Source organism: Sparus aurata, chromosome 2 (assembly GCF_900880675.1).
Source record: "Sparus aurata chromosome 2, fSpaAur1.1, whole genome shotgun sequence".
Lineage (NCBI taxonomy): Eukaryota > Metazoa > Chordata > Actinopteri > Spariformes > Sparidae > Sparus > Sparus aurata.
The window spans coordinates 14,608,524-14,628,260 of NC_044188.1; the positions used below are offsets into that span (position 1 = coordinate 14,608,524).

At 40.0% G+C, this 19,737-nt stretch overlaps 2 protein-coding genes across 4 annotated transcripts; one reads left to right on the forward strand and one right to left on the reverse strand.

Annotated features, from left to right (window-relative positions):
* Positions 1–1,008: 1,008 nt before the first annotated feature.
* six5 (SIX homeobox 5) lies at positions 1,009–9,698 on the reverse strand. 2 transcript variants are annotated; one of them, XM_030408063.1, is made up of 3 exons: positions 9,067–9,698; positions 5,132–6,627; positions 1,009–3,727 (listed from the first exon to the last, which is right to left on the reverse strand). In XM_030408063.1, the coding sequence occupies exons 1-3, from the start codon at positions 9,627–9,629 to the stop codon at positions 3,060–3,062; spliced, it is 2,727 nt and encodes a 908-aa protein (XP_030263923.1). In that variant the 5' UTR covers positions 9,630–9,698; the 3' UTR covers positions 1,009–3,059. The 2 variants fall into 2 exon arrangements, with proteins under 2 accessions (XP_030263923.1, XP_030263915.1); XM_030408055.1 differs by having other exon boundaries at positions 8,941–9,698.
* Positions 9,699–13,253: 3,555 nt separating this feature from the next.
* On the forward strand, positions 13,254–19,502 carry tbcb (tubulin folding cofactor B). 2 transcript variants are annotated; one of them, XM_030401123.1, is made up of 7 exons: positions 13,254–13,430; positions 13,946–14,089; positions 15,085–15,228; positions 15,702–15,798; positions 16,084–16,275; positions 16,971–17,043; positions 17,149–19,502. In XM_030401123.1, the coding sequence occupies exons 2-7, from the start codon at positions 13,982–13,984 to the stop codon at positions 17,261–17,263; spliced, it is 729 nt and encodes a 242-aa protein (XP_030256983.1). In that variant the 5' UTR covers positions 13,254–13,430; positions 13,946–13,981; the 3' UTR covers positions 17,264–19,502. The 2 variants fall into 2 exon arrangements, with proteins under 2 accessions (XP_030256983.1, XP_030256991.1); XM_030401131.1 differs by lacking the exon at positions 13,946–14,089 and having other exon boundaries at positions 13,258–13,430.
* Positions 19,503–19,737: the final 235 nt, after the last annotated feature.

Sequence of the window (19,737 nt, forward strand, 5' to 3'; positions counted from 1 at the left end):
TGAGAAGAACCTTGAATGACAGACACAAACGATCCCTTTCAAAACTATCAAAAAGTCGATCAAAATACATTATCTTTGGTTACATCTGGAGTCATATACGTTATGTGTCAGGTAGGAGAGAGTAAAACAAATCCCCGGCTACAAATGTGCGCAAGCCCACAGAGGCTTCAATGTCTACATACTTTGGTAAGAAATGGCTCATATAAACAAACGCAGGCTACCATATTTTACATATAGGACATACATATTCCCTTTACCCCATACTAATTAAAATGTCGGTAAAATTTTAAAACTAAAATTGATTTGTCCAAGCCATTTAATAATCTAGCCAAAGGCGATTGGGAGCAAATGTCCTTTGAATTTATTAGCAAGGAGGTGACCTGTATTTCAAATCGACCTACCTGCAATCAAAATAGATTTCATACATACTCAGTTTTCCATAACTTCCAAGTGAAAATGAATATCATTTCCTATCCGCTTTTTTTTTTCTCCACAAGGACTCATTTGTCTTTCAGTTAAAACTAGAAACCAATTGATACATGCTTTAAATAGATTAAATGTACAAAAAAAAGACAAACAACAAACATACCTATAAAAAAACAAAAACGGTCATTATTGTAACTAGAAGTGTGTTTTGTGTACCATAATTGGCCAAAAGTTTGACCGCTACCTGTGCTAGGACAGTGGAAAGCTCATGATTGGCTAATGAGAAAGGGAAGAAACATTTCATCAGAAAATCCTATTTTCTGATTTAACTCTTTAGCTTTTCTGTTATCTGAGGATTATTAAGGTCCAACTGAGAAAGAAAAGGCGATTTCAGAACAGAATACGAGTTCAGCCACTGGTCACAACAACATGGCAGCGCAGCGTAAACATTGTGTGAATGAAAGGTGCAAAATATACAAAAACAGGAGACAGCGCTGTGACTTTACAACCAGAATTGTCACATTATGGTTCAATGGACTCATGGACAGACATTGTGGGTATTCAAAAAAAAGGTCCATAGCGTGAATCCCAAAATTTGGTTGGGTATATAGCAAACTGTGTAAAAAGTCAAAACATTTTTGAAAAAAACAACAAACCTGTAAGCTTTAAAATAAGGCACTTATATCAACAAACAGATTTTGGATGCATTTAACAGACAAAAATATCACTACGTGGGGTCACAGCAAACGTTTTAGTGTCTTTTTCTCGTCTCCCAAGTGTACTGGCTTGTCAACTCAGCCATTGTGCGACGTAGTGTCCTATAAAGAACTAAACATGCATTGCATAGAGTACAGACCCTTTTATTACCTTTGTTATATTTGTAAAAATAGAGGGCAGCATTCTCACTTTAAAAAAAACTGCATGAAGTAAGTTAAAGGATAAGTTCGCCCAAAAACATTTCAGTTAACTACTCAGCCTCTTGCTGATTGAAAGTCAGGTGAAGTTTTGTAGTCCACAAAACATTTCTGAAACTTCGCAAAAAAAAAACAGCATTGCAGTGTTTTCTTAAACAGCTGAAGTATTCGGGAATTAAACACGTCCATACAGCTCGTCCGGCGTAATCCATGTCTCTGGAAGCCCTGGGCGTTGCCGTGGAACCCCGTTTGAACCATGAATCTACATCAACATTCAACATTTACAATCTGGATACAGCCTAAGAGGCAGAGCCCAGTTAATTCCTATAAAAGCTGCTCACTGGAAGCTCAACTTCCTGGGTATAAAATTATCCAGATCTTCACTGCTGCAGGCCCACAGTACCTGAGCACCAGACACTTCTGGTTGAGCAGCTGGCTAACTTGAATGGGAATAAAATAATTTAATCATGCAGCACTTCTAGACTTCCAAAATGTAATCGGACTGAACGGCTCCAATTCCGATAGTGAATCAAGTCATTTTGCAGGGCTGGTGATGCTCCAAAAAAAGTTGTCACGTGATGATGTAATTACACAATTTGGCCAATGAGAGAACTGGTTTCAAAGCCTGGCGCTCTTCCTGGGGGGCTGGAACTTCGAAAAGTCTTTTCAATTCAATATGGTATGCCTGGACTTCCGTAGACTTCGATATGTCAGATGAGCTGTAAGAAACCACTTTATCTTTTGTTTTAATTTCATTTCAAAATAAGTCCCCATCTGCTTCAGTTGTTTAGGAAAAGGCTGCAACCCTGTTTGGCTGTGAAGCCCCAGAAATGTTTTCTTGACTACAAAACTTTGACCCCAACTTACCTTCAGCATGAGGGTGAGTAGTTAACGACTGAATTTCCACTATTGGGGGAATCTTTCCTTTAAAAACCACTTAACTGAAACAACAGGCTTTTCCACCCAGACTTCAGTAACTCTTCATCATAAAATACTGTTGTGTAGCCCTTGAAGCTATGATGTAATGATGGTTGAGGAAAACATTTCAAAAAGGTAAAATCTACCAACACATCTCAATTTTGTTTGTGAAGAATCTTCACTAAATTCCTGGAGTAATGGTATAATAATATATTGAGACTGAACAAGTAAAATAGAACATCCTGAAGCTGTTAGTTCTGGAAAGGCAGGACAATCTCTTATTTCTAGATGGTGTCTGGTGTAAAGTTACTGTGGTCGATCCACAATGAAGTACATCTGCTGCCAGCAAAGACCACAACACCTCCTCCAAGTACAGCTGAACTTGGTCTGCAGTCCACAAAACTGCAAAGCCATTACGGCTTGCGTAATGTAACATTTCTTTTTTTTTTACCACCAGGACCTGTAACCGGGCCAAGCAGACTAATCCGTGTTCTGTCTGGATCTGATAAAACAGGAAAGGCACATTTGGATTTTCGTAAAAGACTCTGAGACGCAAAATTCTCAGTCGATATCGTGACGTTGAGTGAGCAGGTAAACATTCCATATAACCGTGCCCATCCATGTGAAAAAGAGCTGCAGAGGAGATGTTTCCAAAGTGCCAGCAAAGACCATGATGTCATCAGGCCATTATGAGAAAGCGTACATGTTGTTAAAGACATTTAGGTCTCAGAGGATTAAAAATGTGGATTAGAAAACAAACAGCAGAGTCTGTAACCTACTGAATGTTTCACCGTAAACAGACTACATGCCCAGTTCATCATCCACAGGGACAGACTGGAGCTGAGTAAGAATCTTAGAGTCCCCATCCATCTCCGCTGGATTCCCTAGTGCTGAATTGACCTCCACATCCTGCTCCGGCGAGGGGCTTCCCAAGAGCAGCGACTCTCCTCCAGGTAGGCCCAACAAACCTGGGTCTACCGGCAGGTCCCCCTTGCCGCGGACATCAAACAGAGTTAGACTAGCTGAAGTGGAGAGGGGCACGGGGCTCCAGGCTGGTTGGGACAGCTGGGTGCTGGGTGTCACTCCACTGTACATGGGACTGAGGGTAAGCATACTTTCTGGAGTGAGAGTATTCGGCGTTGTCAGGGTGACTGAATGGTCCAGCGTATGAGGAGAAGGGACAGCGGGTGACCCAGTCTCTGGAGCACAGTACGGTGGAGATGAGTTGATGAAGTTTAAGGGAGACGTTGTGAGACCGATGGGGGTCAGGGTGGAGGTGGTTGAAGGTTGGGAGGCGACAGGAGAGGTGGAGGTCGTGAGAATGGGACTCACTCCATTAGCGGAGATGGGTGAAGCCTCCGGGACTGGTTTCAGGGGTAAACTGGTGAGCTGGATGCCTGCTGGGATGGTCAGAATCAGCTTGCCTTGCTGGACACTCAGGTAGGGGCTTCCACCGAGGAGGAGGTTACCTACAGGAGTGATCAACGACACATTATCAGCACCAAAGCAGCTCTTTACCATTAATACATGGAAGTGGCAGATTAATTTACAGACCAATACTTGTGACATGTTTTACATAATAAAGTTTATTAAAAAATCTATGACGTGTGTATAACAAATCTTATTTTTAATAGTAATTTGTTTTGTGTAGAGACCTATCTTTTTTCAGTTTTCCTGTGACATTGTTTCTTCATTGTGTTTTGTTACAATGTTAAGGGTGAAATTACTTGCTGTATCTGTATTTCTTTTGATTATTGACTTACTGTCACTTGTTTATAACTTTTTAAGCAAAAATGCTGAATACGCTGTGATTCAGATTATCAATTGTGATATGTCTGGACTTCCGTAGACTTGGATTATGTTAGATGAGCTGTAAGAAACCACTTTATCTTTTGTTTTAATTTTATTTTAAAAGAAGTCCCCATCTACTTCAGTTGTTTAGGAAAAGGCTGCAACCCTGTTTGGCTGTGAAGCCCCAGAAATGTTTTCTTGACTACAAAGCTTTGACCCCAACTTACTATCAGCATGAGGGTGAGTAGTTAACGACTGAATTTCCACTATTGGGGGAATCTTTCTTTTAAAAACAATTTAACTGAAACAACAGGCTTTTCCACCCAGACTTCAGTAACTTTTCATCGTAAAATACTGTTGTGTAGCCCTTGAAACTATGATGTAATGATGGTTGAGGAAAACATTTCAAAAAGGTAAAATCTACCTTTTTCTGTTTTTTTTTTCTCAAATGTCATAATAAATTGAATATATGAAGGTTTTGGACTGATAATAAGACAAAACAAGAATTCCGACAACAATACATTGGACCATATAGTAAACTCTGATGGGCATTAGTGTTGTCAAAAGTATCACGCTATTGATAAATATCATTACTGAATATTTTAAATGGTTTCAATACTTCAGTACCAGCTGTGATTTTTCGCTCTCCTCTCCGACAGCGAGTTGACACATGCACCACTGTACTGCCCACATAGTCCCACCTCAAGAAGTAAATTAACTTAGATGCTGTTGTTTTTAACCCACAGTACAGAAGCCTTGTTCAATGTATCTTTTGATGCAAATGAGCAATTGTCTGGTCTCTTTTGCTGGATTCAGGACCCTTCTGACTGACATGGAGCCATTTGAATAGAGATGTTTTCTTTGACTGTTGTGTGGTTGGTTTGTTTTGTATATGTATATGTATTGTATTATTATGTAATGTATCCCTGTCTTGAATAAGGGCTGGAGATTAGCTGGAGAATAAGGGCTTGAAAGCACTTCGTTCTATGACAGTTTTGCTTGTTAAAAAATTAAAACACTTGATTTTTTTCAGTTGCCTTGCTGCTTGCTACATTTGCAAATATCCACTGACTTCAGTGTACCTGGAGGAGCAGAGGGCAGCTGAATGATCCCGGAGTTGAGGAGCTGCATACCAGGGGCCATGCTGGTTGGGGGACCCGCACTCTGAATGGGCCTCAGCTGGTTTATCCTGAGCGGGCCCTGTGTGACGCCTGCCCCTGCAGGACCTGATGTCAGGATCTGTAAAGGCACTCCAGCGGAGGGAATGGAGAGAGAAGGACTGGCAGGTACTACTTGTGGGAATGAGATGGTAGACGAAGTTTGGATGGGGGAGACGGGGACCAGCTGAGGCATGGAGAGGGGGACTAGCTGAGCCGGTGTGGTGCCTTTGGTTTGGGGGACGGGGACTACTTGTGTTGGGGAGGAGATGGATATAACTTGCGGGACCTGGAGTTTGGCAGATGTGGAGTTTGTGGTTTGTTCCCCCAGCTGGTGTGCCGTTCGCTGCGAGAGCTGATTGTTCAGCTGTGAGATGGAGACTATGGTTGTAGCACCTTCAGGCAGACTTGTTGAAGCATCCTGCTGCTGCTGCACCAGCCTGGTGCCTGTGTTCACCATCTGGCTTTGGAACTGAGGAGCCGGCGATGTCAGCGGGGATACTGGGACCAATTGAGGGCACTGGGACACCTGGGCTCCTGAAGAGTGCTGGACCAGCTGGGAAACTGGTATACCCTGGATGGAAGGCACAACCTGGGGCAGAGAGAAGACCTGAGGGGTGGAGTTGGTGGAGGAAACCACAGAGCTACATGGGTTTAACTGGGAGCCAGAGGTGGCAAAGACAACATACTCCCCTTGCTGACTGGAGAGAGACACCGCAGAATTTGAGACGACCACGCCTGCAGTTGACATGGAAGCCGGGAGGGTGAGGGACTCCTGGGTATTTTGTGTTAAAACAAGTGAGGGGAGACTGGTAGGAGAGGATAAAGTTGGTGAGGAGGGGGATAAAGATGAAGAAGAGGAAGATACTGTCTGGCTGCTGCCCTCTGAATCAGGAACACTTGAAATGAAATCCATTGCATTGTTGCTGTGTGTCTTGGTTTGAAGAGGAAGAGAGATGATGGATGGAGGGTTTGACACTGGTGTGGAGTTATTGCTCAGAACGACTGCTGGTAGACTGCTCCTCTTGGCCTCCATGGATGAAACCTCCCGCTCTATTACAGAAACTGCCTGCTGCACACTGACGCTAGGTTTGGTTATTACCTGAGCACCGTTCAGTATCAAAGGAGAGTTGGTCCCAACAGGACTCAGTGTGACTGTCTGGCAATCGCCCAAGCTTAGCCCGTTAATTATAACACCAGTGCCATTACTTGAGATCAGGGAATTTCCATTAAGAAGTAATGACTGAGGAGCAGTGAGGAAGCCGCCGGACCCGTTGAGGATGAGCTGGCCACCTGTGCTACAGGGGACGGCAGACAGGGAGATGATGGACGCTGCGGAGCTGGGAGCCTCCTCTGGTTTTTCAGGGGCGTCGTCCATGGGGCTCACCTCGTCATCAGTGCTGTGGTTCCCATCGGACTCACTGGAACAGAAGGAAAATAAATAGGTCAAATAAAAGGGAAAGGTTTGAGGCTTTACAGGGTTGGACACCAGGCTTTATCGGTGCTCAACTTGGACATATAAAAACACAAGCTATTGTTTCCCTTTGTAAATGTTTGGTCCTTTAAACACTTTGAATTTATGACATTGAACCTATCTTGGCATATGTCATCAACAAACAGAATTAAACTTCTGATAAAAAAAAAAAAAAACAGTAACAGCACACTGGTTTATAGCTCTAACTCCATTAGATTGAAGACATCTTGCATGGTGGTGTCTGGTTGTTCAACGCTGTTTTTTTGTCTTTGAATGTTGGACTGGGAATTTATTTAATTTACCTTCGTGAGAAAGCATTGAAATTAGCTTTATGATTCATATTGGCTTTGTGATTTTGATAAGAAATGCAGTATGTGTGAAGTTTTAAGAATGCATTTACAATAGTTTGAAGATACGTAATTTTAGTATTCAATGGTTTAGGCTTTTTTTTTCTCAACACCACACCTGCCCTCTGTAGGACATTTAAAGATATCATACATAATCATAGTGGCTTACTAAAACAGTCCAGAGATCCTCAGAAAAACAACATCCTCTGCGTGTTATATGTAATCAGGGGACCAGCCATCAGTTAAACACTGGTACAATATGCAAATGTTTGGGAGACTAGCTCCACCCTGTACTTTACGATACTTGAGGTGTTCGTCAGTGTGGACTAAAGTGGACTAATGACCTCCACCAGGAAAGTTTTCCTCATGTCCATTTGTTGGTTTGTTGGTTTGTCAGCAGGATAACACAAAAACTACAGTGTGGATTTCTGGGAAACTTGGATGAAGGATAAGTCTCAACCCAGAAAAAAGACCCCCAGTAACATTTGTTTAAAGCAAGGGATTCGTTGAATTTTTTCTCCCTTTCTTTAACATTGCTTGACACGATGGTTTTCAACATTTGTTTTCAACACTTGTTGCATCTGATATCGGATAAGGCTTAATTAAATTAAAGGGGACTGTGGGGCCTTGGCGTAGGTATGCACTCTACTGGGTGTCTTCACTAAAACATTCCAGCTGATCAAGGTTTGAATAAACATTTTATAGCTATTATGTAAATACTACTCTCTTACTTTGCAATATTTGTCAAAGGTTGTTTTTTGAACCAACTCTGACACACATGTACTGTTGATATACCCTGTTTTTCTTTAATACACCTATTTAAAGGCGATGACATGAGTAATTCCTGTGAAAATATTTACATAAGTAACATTTTTATGATAAGAACCCGTCACTATACGAGTCAGTGATTTATTTAGAAATAACATTTTTGAAATCTTCCTAATATCATCAATCCGGAGAAAGGTGTCGTCATGCTTAGATTCAAATTATTTCATTATTTTACCAGAATTATTAAATACCATTGAAATAAATGTTAACGTTGTCTTGTGTTTTGAATAGATTCTTTAGTGGTTAACATCCAGCTCCTCTATAATTAACCCTTTACAACGCGTCTGTCGTCATTTTTATCGCCTCAGCTACGAAACTGACCACAGTCTGCAGTGGGTGAGTATAAAAGGAAGCTGGTCCAGATTCCTAGAAACTCTTGGCCTCTACTTGGTTAATGTGTGTCTCAAACACAGCAGCCCAGTCAACCATACAGATTAACTCTGCCAGACCAGACCACCACAAACCTTCCAGCCTGATAAGATAACTCTGCTGTATTCTCTCTTATCTCCTCCTCCTCCTCCTCTTTTCTTGGTATAATAACTCTTGAGGTTTCTGAGTGAAAGAAACTTAAAGAGGATTTTTTGTTCTTTCCATTTACCACCCCCACCTTCCCTTAACCCCGGTCACCCTGCAGGCCCTGAGCAGCAGTGCAGGGTTTCAGGAAACTTGAGCCATTGTGGGCGCCTGGATCTCACATTTCATAACAAAGCAACATGCTCCTGGTCTCAGACCTGCATGGCTTGTCAAAAGTCAGCTCATCTGTCCACCTTCTTACTTGATGCAATGATTTAGTTTTTGTTTGTTTGGTTGCTTTGAAGTTTGAATGTGTACAAACTGTGCCTATGTTCCCCTGTGTGCAGGCCCGTAGGTCTTTGTTTAACCATTAAGGCTTGGTGTGGTTGATCAGTCCCTTATTCTGAGTGATCAGGCATGAAGAAGAAGAAGAAGAAAAAAAGAAAGAAGAAGAAATCAGCCGGCGTTAAATAAACAAAGGAAAGTTCAGGACAGCTGTTGCCTGTGTGAAGACTTTCGCTAACCTCACTCCATAGATAGATAGAATAAAACATGTGTTTGCATTGCCTTGCCTTTTGCTGTGGGTCCCGGACGGGGTCCTGTCCCTCTGCCTGCGGTTCTTGAACCAGTTGCTCACCTGTGTGAGGGACAGTCCGGTCACTTTGGCCAGGTTTTTCTTCTCGTCGGGAGTCGGGTACCTGTTGCTCTTATAGCACTCCTTCAAGGCGTTCCGGGACTTCTCCTTGAAGCAGTACACGGTCTCCTCTCCGTCCCAGATCGTCTTGGGCAGGGGGAACTTCTTCCTGAGCCGGTACTTGTCCACTGCGCCCAGGCTGCGGCCCCGGGACCTCTCTGCCTCCTTGTAGCGGGCTTTCAGGTACAGGTCCTGCAGGAACCCATGGTTAGACGGGTGGAAGGCGTAGCTCTCCAGGATGGCGTACAGCTCCTTGAATTCTTCCCGGTGGAAAGCCACCAGTGCCTGGGCCTTCAGCAGGGTCTCGTTGCCACGTAGCAGCTCGGACGAAGGAGGTATGGTGGATAGAAATCTCCACAGGCGATCCACATTGCCCGCCTGCAGGAGGGCCTCGCACAGACATGATACTTGGTCAGTGGAAAAACTCAGAGCCGACTTCTGGAAACTTTGGAGTAATTGCTCCGAAAGTTGGACCGGATCCTCTTTCTCGTCTTTGGGCTCCGGTGCCGTTGGCTCCTCAGGGCTGTTCTCAGATTGTTCTGTAGACTCCAAAGACAAGGAAGCCATTTTTACTTTAACTTTTTTTTTTCCTCCAGTAGTTCCTCCTCCTCCTCTCTCCCTCCCTCTGCAGCGCTGCACTCTCTCCCACTCTCCGCCAGTCGACCAAACCATGAATGTGCCTGCAAACCAGCAGCAGTAACGCCCCTTTGTGACACAATGTCTCCGTTTAAAGTTTCTGTTTTCCTCTTTCCACATGCCTGAGATTATTCTTTACTCACTACAGTCAGATTAAGGTTCATTGCCTGATTGGTTGATGTGTATTGGACGAGAAATGACAGCTAGGAGTAATAGTTTCAAACACATACATAAAAAGCAAAGAAAACATAATACTTACAGACAATGAAAAGCAATATGAATTGTCCAACACTTGATGACTTTTTTTTACATATTCCCATAGAAGTGAGAAGTGACCCACCCCCTATCCAAAAGTCACATAAATAACCAGCTTCTTTAACCTACACTCAAATAACTTTCCCTGAACTTCTCTAATTATAATTTTGATTTCCTTTTATCTTTGTCATACAAAAAAAATCATTCATTCATTATTATACTATCCTTATTAAACATATTAATTCATCAAACGGTCAGAGATCCATGATAATTTTCTCAACTTATTGGACTTTTTACAAACATAAAACCTCCATGGATTAAAGATGCATTACAGAACGAGTCATAATAGACCTCGTCTGCAGTTCTTGGTGTCCTGTCATCAGTTTTACAGACATCTCTTTTATAATCGGGCTGTGAGGAAAATGCTTTTTAGGCCGCAGGGGAATTTTTCGCTGCCATACCGCGAGTGGTCACGATGCCAGATTTGAAGCACAGTTGAGTGGCACCGTCCAGGGCCGGTCCTGCTAGATCTGTTTTGGAGAATGGAGGACTGATGATGAATGAGGAGTATCACAGCTTGGGGAATGAAACTGCTCCATAATCTGGTGGTACTGCAGCAGATACTTTCACCTTTATTGCCTTGACATTCTGTAACTATATTTGTCTTTCATGTACATACATCTATGAATAGTATATGTCCCATATTTGTACTATGTATATTTTTGTTTTTCTATATCTTTTATTGTATTATTATTATTATTATTATTATTATTATTATTATCATTATTCTCATATACATTTAAAGAAGTCTCTAAGCAAAAGATTTTCACACGAGTGTACTTGTACAACCCGGATTGACAATAAACATCTTGAATCTTGACTCTGAGGAACACAGGTGAAGGTTTTTGCATGTTCAAAAGAATGATGATCATCTGTTTATCTAACTTGTTGCAGATTCATTTTCTGCCTATCGAGTAATCATCTGGCAAATGATCTTTTCCATATTGTGGCAGTACTGACTTTTAATCCTACTATTATATATTTAAATAGCGCCACGAAGACGTTCTTCATGTGGTCAAACAGACATAATGATCAGGAACTACAGTTTTTAATGGCGAATGTTTAGATTTCTGTAAAATATTTGCCTGCGTTCTGAAGAATGTGAGACTTTAGCAAGATTGACAAATGGAACATGATGTTTTTTCCCCAAAAAAATAACATTTAATATAATGTAATGAAAAAAGCCATTGCACTACTGTTTTTGTTCTGGCAAGTCTTGCCGTCATCCCAGTCTTTCAAGCAGGTCCTATGTGATTTGGTGTGTCTGTGGTGGTTTCCCAATGCAAATACTATCAACATGAATACACACACTAATGTATACACTAACACAGCAGGTCTAATTTGTATTTGTGACACACCTCATGCTGGGGTTTTTTGCAACAGGTGTGCATCCTGCTTGTAGAAAGGAGGGAAGAACCTTGACCATTAATTTACACCACATCACTTGCACCAATGCAAAGCTAATGTGTTTGAAGGTCTCAAGACAAGTTCATAAACATAAAGAATAATAGATAATAAAGTCAATAAATAAAGAACTGAAAACTTATGTTTGTATGTACAGGCCTTAACCTACTCTAGAAACTACATTAGACATAAAATTGCATATTCTTTATGATAAGCTATATGTGCAATACTGTCAGATGAGGTGTGAATGAGGGCAGGCAGGTTTGCAGACTTCCATCTCCATCAACAACTGTAAGAATGTAAATCTTCACTGTGGGACTGTGGGCTTGTCTCAGCCCACCTCTGCTTCTCCCTTCCTGGGGTTTCATCGTAGCTATCCGCTTTCTCTGATCCTCTCTTTTCTGCCCGTACATGCTCTAGTATGTTATCTGTGCTGGGGGGAGTACTATAGTTCACTGTAAACATGATTAACAAACAGACTTGTTTTTCTTGTAGGGGGATAACACACAATATATATTTCACCCTGTAAATTTTTGTCAAGTGAAAATCAGGTATTATAAGAACTATAATTATAAGAACCTTTGTTTGAATTGGACCCAAACATTGTGAGGCCTTGCTGGACATTATTACTGCGGTAAAGTGAGCCGCTGTTTGCTAGAGTGTGGTAAAGTCCGGAATAGTGAACTTGAATTTCGTGAATTTTGACTTTATGGTCAAAACCAAGTCAAAAGATCTATATGTTATTCTGACTTTGACCTTTCACCAAACTAATTCCTCCATAGGTTAGTTCTTCTTCATTATCATTCCATCTTCTTCCAGATGCAATGATCAGAATAGTATAAATAGAGTTTATTCATTTTGGAGGTGATTTTGAGGTGAGATTTCTCCACATTGCTGCAGTGAAATGTAGCCAAATTTGTACTTAAGATAGAAGAAAACACCAGGAAGACGATGGAATGATAATTAAGAACTAACCTATGAAGAAACAGGTGAAAGGTCAAAGTCAGAATAGATCTTTTGACTTGGTTTTGACCATAAAGTCAAAATTCAAGAAATTCAAGTACAATATTTCCAGATTTCATGCATGATGAAGATGATATTTGGAGTTACCGACCACAACAACTAACAACCAACAAAAAAATCAAATCAAATAAAAGCCCACCCCTATAAAGCCCCCTAAAAATATGAGAAACAAACGAAGCAGACTCCCTTCAGAGTGTCTTGTTGTGAAATTTCAAAAAACAAGGTACAGTGGGAATACCTGGGTTTAATACCATTAAGGAGAATATCACAGCAAACAATCACTTGGTTTCGTCTGATAAACGATCGGTAAAATAAAACTTACACCTAATTAAACACGAGGAATATGTTAAATCTTCATAAAGAACACATTTCAGCAAAAGCACGTAGGCTGTATGTATCTTTTAAGACCTTCACTTTGCTATAGGACCATGCCTACCCTATTTAGTTCAGGCACAACGAAAATCAGACAGCGCTCACTTCACCGCAGTACATTATTGAGCCAGAATTATGGCTAGAGATCAACATTTGGTAAAATACAGTGCATTACTATGCTTTCTCATTACAGAGTGGTTGGTGACCGCTTAAATGTATGACGCTTAAAAAATACCTCATAACGAAAACTTTGTTCAGTCTTCATCTTTAGACTGTAGGACAGCGCCACTGTGTGGATATATCAACGCTCGAATTCACTCCTGAGTAATGATTGGTTTTCGGTTGTGTCAATCTGTAGTAGGCGGAGCCGCGGCCCATTTCCCTTCGTAACGTAACGCTATTGGTTGACTTCACTTCCTCCCTGGATGTGATTGGTGTTTCTCCTGCCTGGAGGCGGTAGAACGTTCCAGAGCTGGGCGTAGCAGGAATTGATGTTACAAAGTGGCATAACTACATCCCATCAAAACGTCAAGCTGCTGCGATTCTTTAATTTGAAAGGTGGATATTGTGTCGAGTGGTCTACTTCGAGCCTAACACCACTAGAAAATACACCTATTTGTGAGTAACTTCCGTCTAAAAGCAACTTACCGTCTAGTCGAAGGTGCGCAGTGTTTCCAACGTGACTCTGGTGATGCTAGCCACCCAAACAGCTAGCATGTCTGTAGCTAGCTATTATAGCTAACTCGCTAGTTAAAATACGAAAAGTAAACGTGAAGCCGAGATCATAAACACAGTTTATAAAGCGTGTAAACATGATTGATCAGGATGGGAATGTACCACGTCACGATGATTATTATTTTAAACGCTAGTAACAATGTAAGTCATCAATGGTAACAAGGAAAAAGCAACCTTATCTACGAGTTGGGAGTGGGCGCATGTTTGATGGTCTTCATAGAGTATTTCCTATAAATTACATTGACAGAAATCAAAGTTAACTTTCTGTCGAATAAATAGTCGGGTCCCTGCAACAGGACAACGGGAAATCACCTGTTTACAACGTGTGTTTGCAAGTGAGAGATTGTGTATCCATTTCATCCCCTGGCTAAAGTGTCACATTGTTTGTTTCTTGTCAGTCTTTGACCATCAGCCGTGTCCATACCATCGGCACAATGGAAGTAATAACCAATCCCACTGTGAATGTGCGCCTCACAAGCAGCCTCTCTTCCTTTGAGGTCCAGCGCAGGTTCAACAGAGGGATCAGTATAGCAGAGCTGAAGGTGAGGCTCTACTTATCATACATCATACATTAAACACCTTAAAAGATGCACACATAATGTAATGTTGGGTTTTGACGTACCTAACCTGCACAGTAATTTAATGTTAAGATAATTGTCTAGTTTTCTGCCCTTGCCCGGTATGTCTTTATAGCAGTAGTTTTCAATCCTTTTGTGCCGAAGCCACACCAAAAGGAAAACCGAAGTCTTCAGACACACCTGTATTCATATCCAGGCAAAATAGCCCCTATAGTTTGTATCCAAACACAGGGTGCTTTTTCCAATAAAATGCAGCTCAATCGGGTGCTTCTCAGCTTGAGCTTTCAGAAAAAAGGTGGATTGGAGTGCACTGTTAGATTTGCAGCCTTTAATTGTGCAAACAAACAAGCTTATTTTTTGGCACAATTAAAGGTAGCACATTTTTCAGTGTGCTCCAGTCCTCATCTTTCCCCCATAACATGTGTTTTTCTCATCACTCTGTGCGTGTTTATTTGTATCTACTAATGCAAAATAAAGTTAAACAAGTAATTGTATTAATTATGAAATATTTATAAACAACATCATTCAAGAATTCATTTTAAACACACTCATTAAACTTAAAATGAGGTCATCTGAAGTAATCAGTTTTCTCACTTGTTATCTTCCTTCACACTGACTGTCAATGTTAAACTGATAATTCCCACCAACCACTAATTGGGTGATTGCTGAGATACTGCGGTTCCCTGGAAGGTTTTTAAAAGGATTGTTTCAGCGTATAATTTGCCTCTGTATTTAGAAATGAATGCATACAAAGTAGTGATTATAGTAAATCAGTAACTCTTGCATAACTTGTTTGCATTGCATTAATTATGTATGATTGTAGCAAAATCCCACGGCACATCTGGGGTTGCCTCACACATCATTTGGGATACACCGTTTTAAAGATATGATAATACCTTGGAAAGCTAAATGCATAACATAGCATGCATAACAACTATTTTTGTATAAATTGTGATTAGGCAAAGTTGGAGATGGTTATAGGCGCATCTGCCTCCTCCATGGACCTGGAATTGTTCAGTGTCACTGACAAGTTCCTGCAGAAAATGGACGACAATGATGCTTTGCTGGGTTCCTATGCTGTGGATGACGACTCCAGAATACACGTATGTAGCTGCCTGGTTCAGAAGCACTTTTCATACAGTGTCCTAGACCACTGTCATGTGGTAAATTACAGCTAGCAACAGGTTTTCAGATCTGTCTTTGCCTCTTAATCCAATTCTGTCATCTTATAGGCAAATCAAATTTGCCTCGGCTGAAGTAAAACCTTTAGGAAGCTTTTCACTGTCCAAAGTTTGCAGTAAAACATTTGTGAACTGGTTTGACAATGAGAATCATGGTTAATGTTTAAAAACATTTTCACTTCGGGGTACTAATGAGCACATAAGTTCACCAACAAGGGAGAGTTTTTAAAGCAGTTGCATTACTGTGGATCTGTAAAGACAAAAACAAATCTTGGTCAACTATTCATTGTTTCTATAACCTTGCTTGTATCAAACTTTAGTAATATTTGCAGTTTTTCTCTGGTTAGAACATTCATAAACTGGTTTAAGTGTTTGTGTCTCTTCCTTAATCTCAGGTTACTGATAGAAGTGGAGGGAAGCTGGGCGAGTTCGATGATGTTTCCAAAGTTGAGAAGTTTGAACTCTCAGGTGAAGCTTACGAAAAGAGGACAGGTACAGTCTGACATCCTTAAGCTTCTCTACAATCTTTAACTCTCTGAAACCTTTACTGTGATTTCGGTATTAAAGAAGTACGATTTTATGATCAAAATTGGGCTACTGGGTAACATTATAGTTACTCAGTGAATACAATAGTAAAGATTTTTGCTGAATTTAATAGTTGGAAATTGACCATTAACTATATATCAGTGCATCAAGACATTAATTGGTTAAGCATGTTGTAACAGATTTATCCAATCTTATTTGATAGAATGTGTTTTGCCGCATTCTTTCCTTCAGATTCAGCCCGATCATTCATGAAGAAACATCGTGTTGGTCACTTCAACGAGGAAGAAATGGCCAAGAAGAAAGCTGAGCAAGCTGCTCGACAGGAGGAACAGAAGGCTGCTGCTGATGCCATTTCTGTTGGCAGCAGATGTAAAGTGCAAGTCCCTGGGCAACCAACAAAGCTTGGCACAGTCATGTATGTTGGTGAGTGGCTAAAGCTTAGCTGGCACACTTTCTTTAGAACATTGGTTTAAATCCTGTGGAACTTAGGGTTTCCTCTCTGAAAGTGTAGACTTTGTTGTACTTTGTGGTGGCCCAATACACAATCTAACAACGCAAGAAGAATTGAGGGCCAAAATTCTAAATGTTTATGTCTGATAAAATGTTAAAAGATTTTACACAACATTGAGGGCATAAGAGTTACGATGTTAATTTAAAAGATCAATCTAACTAGGCTTGTGTCTTGTGTTAATGGCAACAGTATTTAAGTTAATTTACTTCTGGAAGAGGTGGCGCAATGTAGCACTACAGCGGTGCATGTGTCAACTCACCGTCTGAGAGGAGAGCAAAAAAATGCAGTTAGTGCTGTTGCATTGATTCCAAAAATTCACTGTTACAAATATATTCAGTATCGATATCTATCAATATTGGATATTTTTGACAATACTACTGAGTTTTAGGAGACCAAAAGTAGTTGGTGCTGAAGAGTTTCTTGTGCTGGTGTGTTTTTTTTTCCCTACACCGTTTGGGGACTTGTTTGTGTCCATATAAATTAAGAGGCCTATAAAATATCTCACATTTTATTCTGATCTGAATACTATTATTTAAATTCAGTTTTACTTGAGTGGTGAGCCATGACGACTTGGTGTAAAAAAGCAATGTTGTAACGTTAATTGCAGGTACCGCAGATTTCAAGCCAGGCTACTGGGTAGGAGTGAAGTATGATGAGCCCCTGGGAAAGCACAATGGAACGTAAGATCCCAATCTTTTCTTCTTGTTCTTCTTTTTTAAGCAATGCATAATTTTGATCATGTTAGTCTTGATTTTCTAATTGATCCTGTCTTTTTGTCTCCACAGTGTGGAAGGGAAGCAGTACTTTGAATGTGAGGACAAATATGGTGGATTTGTGAAGCCCCTATATGTGACTGTGGGAGACTTTCCTGAGGAGGATTATGGTTTAGATGAGATGTAGGACTGTAGTAACTGTAACAAAGAGTGTTTTCTGCCCTGAAATTTGAGCGACTGTCATTGTTATTTCAACAAAATAAATTTTTGTTTTCGTTTTTTGCTTCTCTGGAAGGCATGATCCAAAGAGTGGCGCATGAAGGTTTTTTTGGGTTCAAGTTCCCTCTCAATAACAGCAATGTAACCTGATAGAGATGAATGTCAGGAAGGACGTGTTTTGGTGTGCTGGATATGATAATAACACAGGATAATCACAAGAGGAGCTCAGACCAACATATTCTGAGAAAGGAGAAGGTTTAGTTGCATGTAAGGCAGCATAATGAAAGTTAATATGTAGTCCTTCACTTCATGCACTTCTGTTCAATTTGATTTTGGTTGGTTTGGTAGTACTTGTTGCTCCTTTCATTAGATGGGAGTCTTCTTTGTAAAAGTCTGTAGTGACAACTTCATCTCATCTCATTCAGTTTCAGTTTTTACAAAGATGATTGTATATAACTGTTTATAGTTGACTGTAGTTTTAGCATTTTTTGAAGACTGTAAATTGCTGATGGGTGGTCCAAGGATTGGACATCTGTCTGTTGAAGGAAAAATCCCCTGTCTAAAATACTTTGACACTAAAACACAAAGTGGACCTGTACCTTGATTTCCTAATAGGATAGCACATACTGTATACATCTCTAATTGACTCAAACTGGACAAACGTTTTCAGGTCATTGACTCTTATCTATTTAATTCACGTTTGACAGACCTGAAATTGGTAGATGACAAGGAAAGAACAATAAATCCTCACCAACAGGAGGCTCAATAGCCCAGAGTGCAACACAGCTGTTAGTTGTAATGTAGATTCAGGGGCATGATCTATTGCCTATTGACTTGATTTGAAATGTGTTCCTGTTTGCTATAGTGTCAGTTATTGCTCTCGGCATAGGTTTACAATGCCTGGAATAAAAGAGTGAAAGTTTGCAAGGGTAGATATTTCCATTTTAAACCACTTACATTTCATTTTGTGTTATTATGTCATATTTAAACCAGTCCCATTTTTAGGTTTCCGGATGAATATAAGATGTAATTCTCCTTTATTTTTATCTGATAAAATTCCTCTTGTTAAACGTGAAATTGACTGCACTTGAATGTTTCCTGCTTATATTGAAACACTGAAATAAAAAAGAATGTTTCAAGTTTAAAAACTTGAAATTTGACTTTTTTGATTAAAATGTGATTATTCAAATCTAATTAATCTACTGAATTCCAATGGAGCTTTCCTGTATACAATTGTATGACAACATCTGCCAATCCATCCGTTGCTAAACCCACTGTTCCTGGATGAATTAATGTGATGAGATTGGAAAATGACCAGTGAAGTCATTTCCTCCAAAATTGACAAGTTGGATAAATAATCCTTAGACATGTCCCAATCTGAACTGTGAAATCGAATTTAAACTGCACTAAAGAGTAGAAATTTACATTCAATTTGAGTCTTACCTAACAGGCCATTTTATCAAAATATTCCTCTTCTTTTTATTTTTTTCTCTAGTGACATATAAGCAAGACACATTGAAATGCATGCAGTTGTACTATCTCTGTTGGCATTTACCCCTTAATATGTATTTCATTCATTGGATAGTATGACAGTGTTTTTGTTCAGGTGGGCCCTGAAGTAAACGGTAATTTAGAGGAGATGTTATATTCTGAAACCTGTTTATTTTTCCCATTTGTTGCATTAGTACAAAAGGTATCTGAGATTTTCATTGTACCATTAGATGTATATTTTTTGACTACCATTGATACCAGGTTGACCATTAAAGAAATGTTTCAAAACAAGGAACAGCAAAACCTACAAAACTTTGATTTGTTGCTCTATATGGTGCTGTTTATCATCTTGTGTTCAGTCTCTGAACTGTCATCAGTGTCTCTAACTGCCTCTCTCTCCATTATCATCACCACAACACTCTGTTATTGAACATGTACATTTCAAATGAATGGTATGCCTTATTTATACTTTATTTTATGTGACCAGTCCAAAAACTGTTTTTTTTCATCCTCTGAGGTTTACAAAAGAAATGTAAATTAATTATTTTTGTGGTTTCTTTTCAATGAAATGTCATAATCACACATACAAAAAAATAAAAATGTAGTGCTGTGCTTTCTTGCTCTAAAAAAAAAAACTGTTAATCTCTAAGGTGCTGGTGTTACTATGTGCCAAAGGGGGCCACAAACAATAAAATTGATTTGCCAGTACACAAATTCATCAGACTGAGTATGTATTTGTTTATAGACATTTCTCCCTGAGGTTTCTATCTGTTTTTGTGTTTCTGTTTCCTAGGCAAATGTTTGTGATTTTTTTCTTTATTAATAAAATTGACTTGGCATGACAGAGAAGGAACATAAAGTGAAAGTATATAAAACATCTTGAAGGAAACATCCTTTTTTAATTATTTACTCTATATTAGTTGTTTTACTGATGAATCAGTGGTACTAATG